The 18,564-nt window shown below is 47.8% G+C and overlaps 1 protein-coding gene and 1 pseudogene across 1 annotated transcript; both read left to right on the top strand.

Annotated features, from left to right (window-relative positions):
* Window positions 1-3,381: 3,381 nt before the first annotated feature.
* Window positions 3,382-6,347, top strand: LOC121442956 (annotated as a pseudogene).
* A 79-nt stretch (window positions 6,348-6,426) lies between these two features.
* Window positions 6,427-17,218, top strand: LOC121443046. Its single transcript, XM_041644734.1, has 12 exons — window positions 6,427-6,510; window positions 7,220-7,297; window positions 7,881-7,963; window positions 9,038-9,124; window positions 10,099-10,229; window positions 13,036-13,244; window positions 13,314-13,391; window positions 13,904-13,961; window positions 14,512-14,579; window positions 14,969-15,130; window positions 16,595-16,753; window positions 16,832-17,218. Exons 1-12 carry the CDS (start codon window positions 6,427-6,429, stop codon window positions 17,072-17,074), a joined length of 1,440 nt encoding a protein of 479 aa, XP_041500668.1. The 3' UTR covers window positions 17,075-17,218.
* Window positions 17,219-18,564: the final 1,346 nt, after the last annotated feature.

Here is an 18,564-nt window from a genome sequence, read left to right as displayed (position 1 = left end):
TTTTATACATTCAGTGCAAAAAAAGAAGAAAAAAAAACCCCACTAATTCTTTCGCTCAAAATACCAGCAAATGATTGAAACAAACAGTACTGTTTTTTTTTTGTTTGTTTGTTTTGTTTTATTTTTGATCAAGAAACAATTTTACAGCTCACAGTATCCAATAGCGGGCAAAGAGATAACTCTGATGTCTAAGGGACATTCCCTCTCAGGAAGAGGCAGCTTCTGCCTCTCTCCCCACTCCTCCACTTCCACCCCCCTTCTCTCCTTTTTCCTTCCCCTCCATACTCCCCTAATAAATGTCCAACTTTACTCTACATGATGTGCCTATCCGTCCCTCTCACCCACAGCCTATCCATTTGTCGCCGCCGGGGACCAGCCACCTTCCCTGCCGCGTGGTCTCTGGGACTGGATGCTGGAAAAAACAAAAACACCAAAAAACACCATTTGCTTAAGTAAAGAGAGAAAATACTGTTAACCGAAGAGCCATCTCTCTCTAGCCTCTATTATTAGTATTAATATTATTACTATTATTATTACTGGTGCTATGTGTTGGTACTGAGAATACACTTTACCACTGAGATATACTTCCAGTCCCTCTAACGAATTACTGACCCTGAAGTCAGTCGGAAGGATAGAAATCCTGGGAACTTACTTGTGGCTGGCATCTAAGTTAAAAGCAATCTGCTGGAAACTTTGCATTTAAACTTGTGAGCACTGTCACTAACTCCAGGTAGTCAGTGTCCGGATTACATTCAATTATAGGTCAGGCTGGCTTGCAAACATCTGTGATCCCAAACTTAGAAGGACAGAGTCAGGAAGTGAGTTCCAGGCGAACCAAAGCTTCAAATCAATAATATGTCTCAAAAAGCAACCGAAACAAAATAAAAAATTCAATTGTAGAACATTCATTTGGTGTCATAAAATTGGTGACTGGGGGAGGGAGAGATGGCCCGGTGGCTAAGATCATAAAATTGGTGACTGGGGGAGGGAGAGATGGCTCGGTGGCTAAGAGCATTTGCTGCTCTTGTGGAAGATCCGGGTTCTGCTCCCAGCACCCATGTGGTCACCCATATCTCTACTCCAGTCCCAGGAAATCTAATGCCCTCTGATGGCCCCTCAAAGGCACCAGAAACACACATGACATATATACATACATAAGGACTAAACACTCATGCACATAAAGATAAACAAATCTTTTTTAAAAAAGTTTCTGTTGGCTGTAGTAAGCACAGGGCTTTTACAAGTTCTGTGAGGGAGAACCATAGAAACACTGAGGTGTAACCAGGTGGGACAAGGGCAGCTCAGAGACCTTGTGCCTGAGTCTGCTGTCTGGAGTGAGTGCAGCCTTGTGGGAGAGGATGCACCCCCACTGTGAAATTCTGCTCCATTCCAAGCAGTTGGAGATAGAGGCCTGCATAGGACATTTTCAGCCATGGGAAGGAAAAAGGCATGGATCCATGCTACCACATGGGTAAACATGGACATTGGTATGGTACTTGAAAGAAACCAGACTCAAAAGATGATGGGGTGTATGATGTTGTCTATACCATGTCTAATCTAATCTGTAGAAATAAAAAGCAGATAAGGGGTCTAAGGTTTGAGGGTTGAGGTTGAGCTGGGTGCAATGGGATTAGGGAGCTGGTAGATTCCTTCATGTAATGGAGATGTTCAAGTTAACTGTGGTGAGATAGTTAACATATCTGAGAATATACTGATAGCCAGTGAACTAAACTTGATATGATAAATTGTAAGCTAGGCATAGTAGTGCATGCTTAAACTCAATCTCAGTGTTAGGGTGGAATATTGCAAATTCAAGGCCAGCCTGGGCTACATTCTGAGACTCTATTTACGAAGGATATGAAGAGGAATGGCTTCAGTGACTTGCTATGCAGGCATGAGTTTGGAGCCCTCGTACCCACATAAACAGCTGACCACAACAGCATATGCCTTTAAAAACCAAAGCTAGGGAGTCAGAGACACGACAGTCTCTGGGGCTTGCTGAACTCGTTAAATTCATGAGCTCGAGGTTCAGTAAGAGACCGGTTCAAAAGTAAATAAAGCCAGGTGTGGTGTCACATGCCTTTAATCTCAGTACTCAGAGGACATAGGCAGACTGATCAGTGAATCTGAGGCCAGCCTGGTCTATGTAGTGAGTTCTGAGCTAGCCAGTTCTGGGCTATACAGAGAGACTGTGGTAGTTTGAATGTGATTGACCCCCCCAAAGGCTCATATATTTGAATGCTGGTTTCCCAGTTGGTGGACTTGGAAGTGTGGCCTTGTTGAAGGAGGTGTGCCACTGGGAGGAGGCACCTTGCCTGCTCTCACCATGATAATGGACTAACCCTCAGAAACCATGTTTTGTTTTGTTTTATGAGTTGCCACGGTGGTATCTCTTCACAGCTGTAGAACACTAAGAGATCCTATCTCAAAATAAATGAAATAAATAAATAAATAGATGAGCCAGGCATGGTGGTTTATGTCTTTAATCCCAGTCCTCAGAAGGTAGAGTCAGGCAGATCTTTGTAAATTTAAGGCCAACCTGATCTACATAGTGAGTTCTGGGCCAGTCAAGGCTCAATTCAATGCTGTCTCTAAACAAACAGACAAACAAACATTTAAATAACTCTCTCTGGGGCAGCTTAAAAGAATGCACTATATATATAGTTTTTCAAAGCAGGGTTTCTCTGTAGCTTTGGAGCCTGTCCTGGAACTAGCTCTTGTAGACCAGGCTGGCCTCGAACTCACAGAGGTCCACCTGCCTCTGCCTCCCAAGTGTTGGGATTAAAGGTGTGCGCCACCACCACATGGCTAGGCTCATACATTTGAAGCACTTGCTCCCTGACCAGTGATGTTGTTTAGGGAGGTTATGAAATCTTTAGGAAGCAGAGCCTTGCTTGAGGAAGGATGCTGCTGGGGGTAAGATCTGAAGGATTAAAGCCTTGCGCCACTTCCAGTTCTCTATTTTTGTTTCCTGTATACGGAAGAAATGTGATCAGCCGGCTTCCCACTCATTTTTTTTTTCCGGGACAGGGTTTCTCTGTGTAGCCCTGGCTGTCCTAGAGCTCGCTTTGTAGAGCAGGCTGGCCTCGAACTTGCAGAGATCTGTCTGGATTAAAGGTGTATGCCACCACTGCGGGGCCTTCCCACTCTTGTAGCCATCCCATCCTCACCCGTCCCCCCCCCCCCCCGCCCCCGCCCCACCCCCAACATTATGGACCCTAGCCCTCTGCAATCATAAGCCAAATATCTTCTTTCAATTGTTTCTGGTCATGGTGTTTTATTACAGTAAGAGAGAAGAGAAAAGCTAATACAGTAACTAATACAAAAATAAATAAAAAGGGGGTGTGCCTGGGCCAGGCTGGGGGCCGCAGGCTGGCATTGATGCGGGCCCGCCATCCTTGGGACGCTTTTCTCATGATCCAGCGCCACAAGACCACCATCTTCACGGACGCCAAGGAGTCGAGTACCGTGTCCAAGCTGAAGCGCATCGTTGAGGGTATCCTCAAGCGGCCGCCGGATGAGCAGCGGCTGTACAGGGATGACCAGCTCCTTGACGAAGGAACAACTCTGGGCGAGTGTGGCTTCACTAGCCAGACAGCAGGGCCACAGGCCCCCACAGTGGGCCTGGCTTTCGAGAGGATGCTGCCTTTGAAGCACTGCGCATGGAGCCGTTCTCCAGCTCTCCAGGGCGTCCAGATGTGATGAAGCCGCAGGACTCTGGAGGCAGTGCCGATGAACAAGCTGTGCAGCGAGGCTGTGCAGCGAGGGCCCCAGGCCCACCCCCGCCCCAAGACCCATTCCCTCAGTAAAGAAGATTTGACTGTCAAATAAATAAATAAAAAAATGAAGAAGCAATCAAGGAAGACACCTGCCACCAGCTTCTGGCCTCCACACACTACCCCATACACATACACAGAGGAGGATAAGTTATATGTCATAATAATTTTATCGTCTCAAAAGGCTGATATTAACATAGATAATGACTATCTCTCAGATATACGCACAGTAACCTGGCACCGTAGCCGGGCCTGTAACCCGAGCGAGCGCTTGGGAGTGGCGGCAGCCGTAGGATCAGGTGTAGCAGGCGTTCCTGGAGGGCTCAGCAGCATCCGCCTCTCCTGACTGCTACCTTCGGTTTCCAGTATGCACATCTTATCTGAGAGTTTCCTGAAGGTTCAAAGCGTGCGCAAACCGTGGTAGTGGGAGGACTCAGAAAACAGAGATGTACTGTGGTTGGGGGATCCGTAGGCATTTGTCTCTTTGGGGAGCTTCCGAGAAGAGGTTTTGGTGTGCAGAAACTGACTTGCGAAGGTGTAAACCGTATAACCATAAAGAAGCCCTTTGCGAAGCTACAGTCACTCAGTTCACCAGAAACTGAATCCCCTGTTGGGGGGCTGTGAACCCAGACCCCGAATTTCCTGTAAACAAAACAGTTTGTTAGGCTTGCAGCTGCTCTGAACAACTTGTCTTTCCTGTGTTTGTAGCTGCTCTGAGCATGAGAACCCCAGGAGTTCCTGATGGCTGGCGGAGTGGTTTCTTGTGGGTTTGGCTGGGGTGTGGCTATCAGTTAAGGAAGCGTCTCTGGTACACAATAAAGGGGGCATTCTTGTTTCAAGGATGACCCGCGTCTCTGTCTGTGTGTCTTTGTGTGTTTAAATCTCCAGGCCCTTGCCTGGAATGGTCCTGTAGTGCAGGCTCCGCCGCACTGCAGGCGCAGTACTGTAGTACACTTAGTACTACAGTCGGTGCAATCCCCTGCATCCGCAAAGCCTAAAAATTATCCTAGGGTAACGCCTGTTCTTCCATGGACCCGCGTAAAACGAACACCCAACACAACAATCAGGAGTTCAGGGCCAGCCTCAGCTATATAGTGAGGCCAACCTGGGCTACATAAAACACCGTCCCCAAAAAAGAAAAAAATGAAAAATATATAGTGAAATAGTTATGAATCAGGGCATTAAAGAATCTTTTTTTAAAAGTGGGGAGAGGAACCAAAGGAATAAGAATGGCCAAAAGGGGCTGGAGAGATGGCTCAGAGGTTAAGAGCATTGCCTGCTCTTCCAAAGGTCCTGAGTTCAATTCCCAGCAACCACATGGTGGCTCACAACCATCTATAATGGGGTCTGGTGCCCTCTGCTGGCCTGCAGGCATGCACACAGACAGAATATTGTATACATAATAAATAAATAAATAAATATTTAAAAAAAAAAAGAATGGCCAAAAGTTGGTAAATGACGAAGCTGGCCACTTGAGGGTTCATTATACTTTTTTTCCCACCACTATGCTATGTCCTAACGTTTTCAGAAAGGGGGAGGGATAACCACCGAAGAGAAGCGAGTGTCACTTCCTCCGAGAGGTAACCTGTCCAGAGCCACTGGCCACCCCACCCACAGATGAGGGGCATGAATTATTAAGGGGAATTTGAGAGGCTCCATAGCCATGGAGTCTGGAAAGGTGGTGAGCACAGGGGCTGCTACGGGCCAGGCAGCTCTGTGCCCTCGAGGGGCTCACACTGTCTCTCTCATCCCACCCGCCACACTGATTGTGGTGGTAGAAGTGGAGCCGGGTCAAGGATCAGGTAAGAAGCTTTGGGGGTTTGAAGGTGTAGCTCAGTTGGTGCTTGCTTAGTGTACCTGCGTGTGTGAATCTGGGTTGGATTTACAGCGTAAACTAAGCGCTGTGGCTCTTCCCTGTAATCTCATTACTGGGAAGATGAGGCAGGAGGGTCAGAAGTTCAAGGTCATCCTTGGCTAAATAACAGTTCCAGGCCAGCCTGAACTACGTCAGGAAAACCTGTGTAAAAAAAGAAGAAGAAAGCACTGGGAACAGAGTTCAGTGGTAGAATACTTGCCTAGTATGAGAGGTCCCAAGTTTGATTCCCTAAACTATATTGAAAAGAAAAAAAGAAGGCCTGACGGAGGGCAGGGCGAGAGTCAGGGCTAAGCCAGCTCAGGCTGGAGGTTGGGGGCAAGGGCAAGACTAGGGAGCCCCAGAGCTCATCTTCTCTCAAGAAAACCTACATGAAGCCTACCCCTCCCAGGCCTCAAGGAGAACCAAGGCCCTACACTTGTATTGGAGGGATCCAAGAACCTTCGCCTTCTCCAGCCAGGCACTCTGGAGCCTCAGGTAGACGGTGTGGAATGAGGGGAGCAGAGGAAGCTGAAAATGCCGCTACTGACCCCGCTTGTGTCCGTAGGAACACCGCTTCGTCTTTGACAGAGTTCTGGGTCCTGGTGCTGCTCAGGTACAGGGTTCTGAGAAAGGGGCAGGAGGAGAAGGAAAGCTCGCAGGCCCCTGCATCCTGGGATTCTGACTGGTCCAGTCCTTTTGCTCAGAGCAGGCTGTAAGGGGTCCCCTGACACAGAGGGGCGTGCCTGTGTGTTCCTACAGGAAGCAGAGCAGGAGCTGTTGACACAAATTCAGCCTATGCTGTCCTCTGTGGGACAAGGATACGATACAGCCCTGCTGCTCCGGGGCCGGGAAACAGAGGCACCCCGGTTTGTGCCTCAGGTGAGGAGCCACCCTAACACAGGTATCCTGATGTTCAAATATGACTTGGGAAATCTGCCTGCTCACTCCAGCCGGACTAGGGACAGCTCAGGTCGCCTGTGCACCCTATGCACGTTTTACCAAGGCCACTTTATGCAGATGAGAAGTCAAGAAAGATGGAAAGCTGTGGCTCACACGAATGAGAGAATCGGGGAGAAGTGACACACAGATCAAATACCAGGACATCTAACTTCCCCGCTTATTGGTAATATCGCCAATATGACTTTAAAATCTTTACTCTGAAGGTTTCATCAGAAGACCTTCACATCAAAACAGCTGCCTCAGAACACCACAACCCTACCCAGCACCAGGAAGGCCTGCTGAAGAAGCCTGCTTCTTCGGTCTGTCGGCCTTCAGGGAAGGAGGGGGCTGTTCTGTTCTGTCCATCAAGTATCCAGGACCAGGGCCTGTGGCAGACTTCAGTTTCCGGAAGTGCTGAAGGACAGAAAGATGCCCTCTTTTTGTTTTTTGGTTTTTTTGTTTGTTTGCTTGTTTTTTGAGGCAGGGTTTCTCTGTAGCTTTGGAGCCTGGCCTGGAACTAGCTCTTGTAGACCAGGCTGGCCTTGAACTCACAGAGATCCGCCTGCCTCTGCCTCCCCAGTGCTGGGATTAAAGGCATGCGTCATCACTGATGCTGACTTGTTCTACTGAGCTCCTCTCTCTACTTTAGGTGCTGCAGATGCTCTTTGAGGAGGCTCTGCCTCTCTGCAGCTCTGGTCCTGTGCTTTGTGCTCTCAGCCTGGTGCAGGTGAGGTCACTGGGAGGGCGGAGCTGAGTGACACCACAGAAACTCCCTGAGGAGTGGAGAATGGGGAAATGGGGAGGGAGATGGGTCCAGCCCTACCTTGCTGCTCCAGCTGGGGTCTCCTTTTTTCTTTCTCTCTTTCCCTCTGTCTCTCTTTCTTTCTTTTCTTCTTATGTATAGTGTTCTCCCTGCATGTATCCTTGCAGGCCAGAAGAGGGCACCAAATCTCATTACGGATGGTTGCTGGGAATTGAACTTAGGTCCTCTGTAAGAGCAGCAAGTGCTCTTAACTTCTGAGCCATCTTTCCAGCCCCTCTGGAGTCATCTTTATATGCCAACTGTCAGTGGATGAATTTTTTGTTTGTTTTTCAAGACAGCGTTTGTCTGTGTAGCAGCTCTGGCTGTCCTGGAACTTACTCTGTAGATCAGGCTGGCCTCAAACTCACAGAGATCCACCTGCATCTGCCTCCCAAGTGCTGGGATTAAAGTGTGTGCCACCATTGCCTGGCTAATTTTTATCCTCACTTAGCCCTCAGGACCTACAGGAGAGAAAAGGCTTGTGACAATTGTCTTTGTGTGATCCCAGATTAGCCTCAGCGGGCAGACTCGGGACCTGCTCTCCCCATGTATGGAGGACCTGCCAGTACTGAATGTGGCTCCTCTGGGCTTGTAAGTGTTCAGGCCCTATGTGACAGGGGTGCTTCCCTTAAAGCCACAGTGAAACCTTCCAGATAAACTTTTGCTCAAGATAAGCTCAGAGATAGGGAGGTTTCTACTCTGCCATCCCAGGAGAATGAAGCCCTCAGCTTGGAGTCATGCATATTGGGCCTAGATGGACTCTCGGGATCTCTTCCCCACCCTCTTTCCTTTCTCACATCTAGACATCTTATTCCCTTCATATCAAATAGCTTCCAACTCTCGTGCCCACCCTCATGGCCTGAGTCAGCCCAGTATCACACCGAGTGGTTCCAAACACCTCACAGAGCAGATTTCCCATCTTTGAAATGGTCCCAACTAACTTGTTTCCCTTCCTGAGAAGACAATAGGAGAAAAAAACAAGGTTAGGGCCAGGCGGTGGTGGTGCACATCTTTAATCCCAGCACTTGAGAAACAGAAGCAGGCAGATCTCCGTGAGTTCAAGACCAGCCTGATCTACAGAGCAAGTTCCAGGAAATCCATGATTGTTGTTACACAGAGAAACCCTGTCACAAAAAACCAACCAACCAAACAAACAAATAAAAACCAACCAAGGTCGAGCAGTGGTGGCGCACGCCTTTATCCCAGCACTTGGGAGGCAGAGGCAGGTGGATCTCTGTGAGTTCGAGGCCAGCCTGGTCTACAAGAGCTAGTTCCAGGACAGGTTCCAAAGCTACAGAGAAACACTGTCTTAAAAAAAACAAAACAAAACAAAACAAAAACAACCAACCAAACAAAAACCTAAAAACCAAGGTTAGGAAGACGAGAGACACTTTGGAAAGTATAATGAGTTCCGAGCCTCTGGGATGATTCTTGAGTCCTTTAGACACTGTCATGGGCTTTGATAGAGAGATGCTAGAGGTTTTTTTTTTTTTTTTTTTTTTTTTTAAATATTTATTTATTTATTATGTATACAATGTTCTGTCTGTGTGTATGCCTGCAGGCCAGGAGAGGGCACCAGACCTCACCACAGACGGCTGTGAACCACCATGTGGTTTTGCATAGTATAGGGACTAATGGGCTGTGGTCAACTTCCCCTTCCTTCAGGGTGGTGAAAGATGCCAGAGAGGTGGAGGTGTCTGATGCCCGAGCTGCCTCTGAACTGTACCTGAAGGCTGCTAGGAGTGAAGGCAGGTGAGGATAAGACCCCTCCCCCGTCACCCCACCACACCCCATCCCTATACAGCCCTAGGTCTCATTCCCAAGCTGGCCATGTGCTCTGCAGGGCCTGCTCTCTACTCATTCTTACCATGTCCTGCCCGGGACCTGAGACCCAGCAAGTGTGTCGAGGTACTTTGAGGATCATGCAGCTTCCGGGAGATCCGTAAGTCTGAGGAGCTCTTGTGCTTGCGTTGGGAGATGAGATGAAGGCCTAAATAGGGATGTGAATCGAAATGTTCAAAACCAAGATTGGAAAATTCCCAAGTAGCCAGCACACCGTCAGGCCCCATGCACACCCTTCCCCTCAATGTTCAAAAATAATGAAAACTGGGGGCTGGAGAGATGGCTCAGTGGTGAAGAGAACTGGCTGCTCTTCCAGAGGTCCTGAGTTCAACTCCCACATGGTGGCTCATAACCATCTCTAGTGGGATCTGATGCCCTCTTCTGGCATAAAGGCGTGCCTGCACACACGTAAAATAAGTAAAAATAATGAAAACCTCAGGTTATCACAGCAAATAATCATTTCAGGCCAATTTGCAAACTGTGTAGGAATATTTCAAAACTCCTAAGTGTCTGAAAACAAACTAGAAATAAAAAGGGGGGATAACCTAAACTTCAGAGTATTCTAAGATTTCCTCTTTCTTGTATTGTGTAAGATTTTTTTCTAAAAAATTCATTTATTTTTATTCATGTGTCTGTGTGTGTTGCCTATATGTGCAGCGCATATGCCCAGTGCCTATGGAGCCCCTAGAACTGCAGTTATAGGCAGCTTGAACCACTTGATGTGGATACTGGGAGTTGAACCCATGTCCTCTGCAAGAGCAAGTCCTCTTAATCCCTGTCTGATGCTACTAAAAAGAGAGAATCGACTTAGTTAAGTGACTCTGGCCAGTGTTGGTTCTCCTCATCCACCACAGGGCATCGCCTTTCTTCCCTCCCTCTGGCAGAGACTGCCCCCTGCTGCGCGTGCTGGCTGGTGAGGCTGCTGGGGAGGAGGAGGGCTCTCTGCCCTGGATTGTGTCCTGGCTCCTGGAGGGAAACAGCTACAGTAGCCTCCTTCTTCGTCTGGAACCGCAAGGTGGTGAGGGTGGGGTGGGCTTCTTTGGAAAGCTCTGGGATTTGGTGGGCTTGCTTCATGTTATTGCTCAACCAGCCACAGCCCTATTGTAGCCCAGAGAGAGTGCTGGATTCTCTGGGAGGGCTAGCATTCAGAAAGACCCGGCTGCTCTTGATGTGTATATGTAGCCCAGGCTAGCTAAAACTCACCATTTTTCAGTCTTAACTTCCTGAGTACAGGGTTATAGCTGTTTGACACCATATCAGGATCTTTTTTGTTTTTCAAGACAGGATTTCTCTGTGTAGCTCTGGGTGTCCTGGAACTCGCTCTGTAGACCAGGCTGGCCTCGAACTCACAGAGATCCACATTCGTCTCTGTCTCCCCAGTGCTTGGATTAAAGGCCTGCTCCACACCATATTGAGGAACTTTTCTTTTTTTTAAAGATTTATTTACTTGGGCTGGAGAAATGGCTCAGTAGTTAAGAGCATTGCCTGCTCTTCCAAAGGTCCTGAGTTCAACTCCCAGCAACCACATGGTGGCTCACAACCATCTGTAATGAGGTCTGGTGCCCTCTTCTGGCCTACAGACATATACACAGGCAGAATATTGTACACATAATAAATAAATAAATATTAAAAAAAGATTTATTTACATATATACAATATTTTCCCTATATATATCCCTATAGGCCAGTAGAGGGCACCAGATCTCATTAAAGATGGCTGTGAGCCACCAAGTGGTTGTTGGGAATTGAACTCAGGACCTCTGGAAGAACAGTCAGTGCTCTTAACCTCTGAGCCATCTCTCCAACCCCCAGATTGAGGATCTTTATCAAGCATTTTAACACTTTTTCTCTTGACAGGGTTTCACTGTAGGCCAAGCTGGCCTTGAACTCGTGGCCTAATTACATTATATTAGGAAAGGACCCCTGAGGAGAAAACACTTTCCTACTGTAACAGACCCCGAAGGTTGAAGAATGAGGCCCTTGAAGCTGTAATACTAGAGATTTGCAGGAGGTTACAGTGGGGGGCACAGAGCAGACAGCAATGGGAAGGAAGCTGAGTATGGTGGCAGATACCTGCGATCCTAACACTCAGAGGACTGGGTCGGAGCGCTGCAAATTCAAGGCTAGAGTGAGTTCCACAAGCAGATGTTCTCACACAAAAGGCTGGGAAACACCACCACCATGGGATGGTTGGGGAACAGCTTAGTGGAAAACACTCACCTAGCGTGCTTACGGCCTGGAGCTGACTCCCAGCCTCTGAGGAAAAACAAAGAGTAAAAAATGTACAACCCTCTTCTCACAACCAACAAACATTCCTTTGGCCTGAAGTTCCCAGACCTCCTCTTGTCCCAAGATGGACGGAAGAAGATAAGTTGGAGCATTTCACACTCTTGAGATATCAATCAGAATATACAACTAACCTGTAGATAAACACCTGTCTGCAGGGAGGGCAGACATACAAGGAGGGGCTGGTGTGTGTTTATCTGCAGGTTGGTTTTATTTTCTGGTGAACAACACGGGCTTTACGTAGTAGATGGATTAGAGTTGCCATGGATACAAAGATAAATCCAAGAGCAGCCTGAGTACAGGGCCATCAAACAGAGTAAAAGTTAAACAGGAGTTACTAGATGATGATGGTGGTGGTGGTGATGGTGATGATGATGGTGGTGGTGATGGTGATGATGATGGTGGTGGTGATGGTGATGATGATAATGGTGGTGATGATGGTGGTGGTGATGGTGGTGGTGATGGTGGTGATGATGATGGTGGTGATGGTGGTGATGATGGTGGTGGTGATGGTGGTGATGGTGGTGGTGGTGGTGGTGATGATGATGGTGGTGATGGTGATGATGATAATGGTGGTGATGATGGTGACAATAGTGGTGGTAGTGATGATAATGGTGGTGGTGGTGATGGTGGTGGTGATGGTGGTGATGATGATGGTGGTGATGGTGATGATGATGGTGGTGATGATGGTGGTGGTGATGGTGGTGGTGATGATGATGGTGGTGATGATGATGGTGGGGTGATGGTGGTGATGGTGATGATGATAATGGTGGTGATGATGGTGGTGGTGATGGTGGTGGTGATGGTGGTGATGGTGGTGGTGATGATGATGGTGGTGATGATGATGGTGATGATGATAATGGTGGTGATGATGGTGGTGGTGATGGTGGTGGTAATGGTGGTGATGATGATGGTGGTGATGATGATGGTGGTGATGGTGATGATGATGATGGTGGTGATGGTGATGATGATAATGGTGGTGATGATGGTGGTGGTGATGGTGGTGGTGATGGTGGTGGTGATGGTGGTGATGATGATGGTGGTGATGATGGTGGTGGTGATGGTGGTGATGATGATGGTGGTGATGGTGGTGATGATGGTGGTGGTGATGATGATGGTGGTGATGGTGATGATGATAATGGTGGTGATGATGGTGGTGGTGATGCTGCTGCTACTGCTGAAGATGAAAATGATGGTGGTGGCAATGATGATGACTATGAAGATGATAATGATGATTTTGGACTTGAGATTGAACCTAGAACCCTAACACATGCCAGGCAAGTCTACCACTTGAGCTACGTCCCTAGTCTCTTGTGTTTTTTATTTTGAGATGGGCTCACTAAGTTGTGAAACCAAGCCTTGAACTTGCTATCCTGCCTCAGCCAATTGTAGTAGCTAAGGTGACAGTACTACACCACCAGACATGGCAAGGGTTGGGCATTTTGATAAACTGCCCTTGATAGAAATTTAGAGCGTTGCAGGCCGTGTGTTCTGTGGCACAGGAAGAGAGTAGTTTACTGTGTTGTCTCTTCCTAGATAGCTCCCTGAGTTTGCTCCAGGCTGCTCTGTTGGGGGCCTCAGGAAAGAGGGTACAGGCAAAAGAGGTGAGACCCACCCTGTGGAATCCAGTAGAGGAGATGAGGGCCCGTAGGGCCACCCTGAAGACTCTGCGTTTAGGGCTTCTCGGAGACACCTTGACAGATGCTGGGTTGAACCAAGTAGCACGGACACTCTGGGAGCTACAGGTAAGCAAGATGAGACCTGGGCACCTAGGTCAGAAGTGGCCAGTCCCCACTTGAGTGCTTGTCTCCTAGGTGGTAAAAGCCTGGGACCCAAGAAAGCATGCACCCAAAGGGGCTGGAGCTGAGGCTGCGGGGCTCCTAGAGCCACAGGTACATTTTCTCATCCAAACTCTTGAGGGCTCCATATATGTCTGCCTTCCTCTTTTTTGTTACAGAATATTCTACTTAGTTATTGATTCCCATATATTTATTGACTGTGCATCATATGTTGGGTACAGAGCCATGTTAGCCCTTGGATTTCCCTGCCCTGGTAGAGTTTAGTCTTAGGAGAAATGATTACACTGCTGTGCCCAATGCTCTGAAAGGCTTGGCCACACCTGACTCTATGAGGCATCAATAGAGCCTTGCAAAGAGAGGAAAGCAAGATTTCATAGGAAGTGACTCCCGATGGAGGTTTATAAAGATAGCCAAGAACATTCCAGACAGAGAGAACCATGCAGAAACAGAATCCAGCAGATCTTTGGGAAACTGCAAGCAATTTAATTTGCTGGAGATTGGAGACAGAGAGAGAGAGAGAGTCAGGAATGTATTGGGAATGGAGGCAGAGGCTGGGCCGCACAGGCTTGGGACATCTACTGAGATATTTGGATTGTCTCTTGAAGGTTAAAGGCGAGCCACTGAGCTACAGTGAGCAGGGAAGACATTTCGTTCCTTTCTCAGGTGAGCAAACTGAGGCTCAGAGAAGAAATGTGAGTAGCCCAGTGTTGCAGACAGTCTCACTCTAGGCCCTGGGATGGGATGCTGGAAGCCCTGTAGGGTCTAGCGGTTCTCAACCTCCTCATATCTTCCGATCATAAAATTATTTCCATTGCTCTTTTGTAACTGTAATTTTGCTACTGTTATGGATTGTAATGTAAACATCTGTGTTTCCCGATGTCTTAGACCCCTTTCACAGGGGTCGTTTGACTCTCTAAAGGGTGGAGACCCACAAGTTGAGAACCACTGCTTTAGACAAAGCTGTTCTTGTTCAAAAGGGGGCACTGTTTTCCAGAATTTGCTGTAGAATGGTTGAAACCAGTTTTTTCCTTCCTTCCTCTCCCATCCCTCCCCCGCCCCGCAAGTGTGTTACTGCCCTGAGCTTTGGTTACATGATATTATTCATCCCCTCTATAATTTGTGTTTGTGTGTTTGCGCGCGCGCACGCACACACACACACACACACACACACACACACACACACTTTGATGTGACTAATGACATTTTCCTCCAGAGGCAAGAAGAGAATTTCTAGGGTCTGGTTTCCACCAAAAACATCCTCTCAAGCACTCTGAGGAACAGGTAATAATAGCACTTCATGTACCCCAAAACTACGGGGAACCTGGGGGAATAAAGGGAGATGAACTGTGAGCTGATACTGGGAAGGAATACGGAGCTTGACAAGGGCTTAAAGGCTTCCTGGATCTCTTGGGGGGGATCATGGGAGGAGCTACTGTTCTGGGATGGACCATAGTGCTGGGACCCTTCTATGAGGACAGCACCAGCCGCAGGGGAAGGTCTCTCCCTCTACCCACAGCCTGCTGAGTCTCTGCCTAGTCTATGGACTCTCCCAGACCAGTTAGATCCAAGGGACAGCCCTGGCAATGGAGTTCTGTTGGAAAGGTTGGGGTCTGTGTTCCAAATGTATGCATATCTTGCTTTCTGACTAAGCCTCAAACGATGCCATTTAGGCCCATCAGGCCCCAGATGTGCCCCTACAGTTCTTTCTGGCCCAGGCTCGGAGACAGAGACTTCGAGAGGAACATCAGATTTGGATACAGGAAGAGCTGAAACATCTGGAACATCAGGAGGAAGTAGCCTGTAAACAGATCAAAGGCATAGTAGCAGAAGAGGTGAGGAGGGAGGGGAGGGCTATGGGGCATGTGGCTCTTGTACCTAGGCTAGGCACAGTAGCAAGGATCTAGACTAAACCGTAACAGACTGGTCCATATGCCTTATGGGACATAGGAGAAGCCACATTCAGAGCTGTTTGCTTTGATGGGCACAATGAGGTTCACTTTACCCAGGCTGGAGAGGAACAGAAGAGACTGGGCCTAAGTAGAACTCAGGAGAACTAGAGTCAGTGCAGGAATTCACTGTGTTCAGCTCCTTGAGGACAGTTCATGCTCATCACGAACGTGCTCAGTAAGCAACTGTTTAAGAAATAAAACATGGCTGGGTAGCGATGGTGTATGTCTTTAATCCCAGCACTCGGGAACAGAGGCGGGTGGATCTCTGTGAGTGTGAGGCCAGCCTGGTCTACAGAGTGAGTTCCAGGACAGTGTGTTATAAGAGAAACACTGTCTCAAAAAACAAACAAAGGAACAAACAAAAAAGAAATAAAATATGTACCCATGGAAACAGCTAACTTGGCTCACAGGAACTCACAGTCTGAATTAACAACCAGGGAGACTGCATGGGACCAACCTAGGCTGTCTACACATATGTGAGAGCTGTATAGCTTGGTCGACTTAAAGACTCCAGCAGTGGGAGCAGGAACTGTTCCTAATGCTTTGGCTGGCTCTTGGTAACCTATTGCTCATACTGATTGCCTTGCCCAGCCTGAATACAGGGGGAGTCTTACTGAAATGGATATGCCATGTTTTGTTGATACCCATGAGAGGCCTGCTCCTTTCTGAATAGAAACAGAGGAGTGGATTGAGGGGAGAGGGGCAGAGGAGAGGTAGAAGAGGGGAGGAAGGGGAAACTGTGGTTGGGATGTAAAATAAATAAAATTTTAAAATTGCTTTAAAAAATGTAGCCAAGTACAGTGATACAGGCCTCTCAGTATTCAGCAGGCACAGGCAGGAGGATTGTGAGTTCAAGGTCAGCCTGGACTATAAAAAAAGACCCTGCCTCATTTCCATCCTCCCCCTATAAAAAAATAAATAAAATAAATTTAAAAAACTGTGTATGTAGTGGGTGGAGACATATTCTCAGATAAGGCAAAAGTCTAAGTGAAGCGGAGGGAAAGAGCAGCCAAATTGGCTCTGGGTCCACAGATCTGTTCTGTCTGGCTAGAATCTAGCAAGTGTGTAGTCGGAGGCAAGGTTATAGACACAGCGTGTCCCATCTCTGGGTTTGGATCACCTGGTGAGGATGGGGACTGTTGAAGCATGTGCCGTTTCGGGGATGCCCCTCATTAGCCATGGGCATTCGGCCAATCCGATCCCTTCCCTGGTGCACTATTTGCAAAGCTGTAAAAGGGGAACTTCCTTATAAGACTGACCGGGACAAAATGAGATCATGTACCTGAACTTTTTTGGATAAAGCCTGACACAGGTTGCGCTTGCCAAAAGGTACAACTTTCTCCGCAGGCTTGTGACACGAGAGAGAGGCAGTGGAAGGAGCAGGCAGGGCTGAAACTTCAGGTGGAAGCCCTGCAGGCAGAGCGGGACGTGGCGGAGCAGGATCTGGTGGCCCTCTATGATTTGTATGTGCAGGCCACCCGAGCTCGGACATGCCACTTGCTGCAGGTCAGTGGAGACGGGGTGCAGGCCTTAAGTTGGTGGAAAGGCTGATGGACCAACAGGCATCTCTGACTCTGAACACAGGTATTTCGAGCCTGGCAGGGGCTGTGGGAAGAGAAGGCCATGGCCACAGAACACCGTCACCGCAGCCTGCTGGCTGGAGTCCTCCAAGACAACATTGACCTGGCCTTGAAGACCCAGGAACTCCAGGCAAGGAACCAGCAGCTTGAGCAGAGTGCAGCCAGGGCCGGTTGTGCTGGAGTCCTGTATGGAGAGGAGCCTGATCAGGAACACTATGGGGCGGCCTCCCTTTGTCCTCATTTATGAGGGCCCCAGAAGGGAGAGGAAGGTGGGGCATAGCCATCAAGATGGCCCTCATTACAGATAATCACCATCATCACTAATCCTGTCCCCTTGTACCAGTCTCTGCTAAGCACCCAATACCTATTCAGCTCCCCTGGCTTTGTAGCATTTGACCTTCATCTCAGAGCTAACCTGTCCTAGTAACTGCCAAGGACAGTCAGCTAAGTAGCAAGGGAAGAGTCCTCTTCCCCCTCTTCCTCCTGTCAAGGGATGGAACCCAGAGTCTCTGCATGCCAAGTATCTTCTCTACTTCTAAACTACAGATTTAACTCTGCAACTTTTTCTTTTCTTTTCTTTCATGAGACTGGGTCTCATGCAGTCCAGGCTGACCTGGAACTTGCTATATAACTAAGGATGACCTTGAATTATGGGCTCTCCTACCTCCAACTTCAGAGTGCTGGGATTACAGTATGGCACCAGGACAACAGAAGCAGTCTTGTTTTGAAAAGTTCACCCATTGTTCTAGGGAGCAGGGCCTGACAGTCCTCTGGCCAGGACTTCAAAGGACAGACAGCTACAGGTACTAGACGTGAAAGAATGAGAGGGTAAAAGTCAAAACAGTGGGCTGGAGAGATGGCTCAGAGGTTAAGAGCACTGACTGTTCTTCCAGAGGTCCTGAGTTCAATTCCCAGCAACCACATGGTGGCTCACAACCATCTGTAATGAGGTCTGGTGCCCTCTTCATGTCCAGCAAGCATACAGACAGAACACTGTATACATAATAAATAAATAAATTTAAATAAAAGAGTCAAAACAGTGGCTGGGTAGGGAGTCTAATGACCATAAACTCTGCACGATGGAGTCTGAGGTAGGACTGCTTTCCATCTGAGGACAGACACCTGGGCTGTAATTCACTCCAGGTCAGTCTCTACTATGACGTGAAACATGTGTGGCCTTAAGTGTTTTCTAGACTCATTTGTTCTTCTGAGCAGAGTATTTTTCAGTCCTAAGAATCTCTAAATGCCTCAGGGCTTGTGATTAAAAAAAAAGTGATTTTTGTTCTTTCAGTGCTGGGGATTGAACACAGGGCTTACACATGTAGGCAAGTGCTTGTCTTTTTGAACTACAATCTCAGCCCTTTGTTTTTTTTTTTTTTGAGACCAACTCTACTGTAGCCTAAGCTGGCCTTTCATAAATATATATATATATATATATATATATATATATATACATATATATATATATACATACATACATACATACATACATACACATATATATTTAGCCAGGCAGTGACAGCACATGCCAACACTCAGGAGGTACAGGCTGGCAGATCTCTGTGAGTTTGAGGCCAGCCTGTTCTACAGAGTGAGTTCCAGAACAGCCAGAGTTGCTACACAGAGAAACCCTGTCTCAAAAAACCAACAAAATATTTAATTATGTGTTCGTGGGTGGGTATATGAATGCCATGGAGGCCAGAGGTGTCAGATCCCCCTGAGATGGAGTTATGGGTG

Source organism: Microtus oregoni, unplaced genomic scaffold (genome assembly GCF_018167655.1).
Source record: "Microtus oregoni isolate MIOR12 unplaced genomic scaffold, Mior012 000098F_ref0000018, whole genome shotgun sequence".
NCBI classification, from domain to species: domain Eukaryota; kingdom Metazoa; phylum Chordata; class Mammalia; order Rodentia; family Cricetidae; genus Microtus; species Microtus oregoni.
The sequence above is the reverse complement of the archived record's forward strand: the minus strand, read 5'-3'. Positions and strand labels throughout refer to the sequence as shown.

Excerpts from the sequence above, each read along its gene's own strand:
- LOC121443046 (XM_041644734.1), top strand. The coding sequence starts at position 6,427 with ATGCTGTCCTCTGTGGGACAAGGATACGATACAGCCCTGCTGCTCCGG. Across the intron at positions 9,125-10,098 it reads GCTGCTAGGAGTGAAGGCAG|AGACTGCCCCCTGCTGCGCG; the intron begins GTGAGGATAAGA and ends TCCCTCTGGCAG. Across the intron at positions 13,245-13,313 it reads GGACACTCTGGGAGCTACAG|GTGGTAAAAGCCTGGGACCC; the intron begins GTAAGCAAGATG and ends CTTGTCTCCTAG.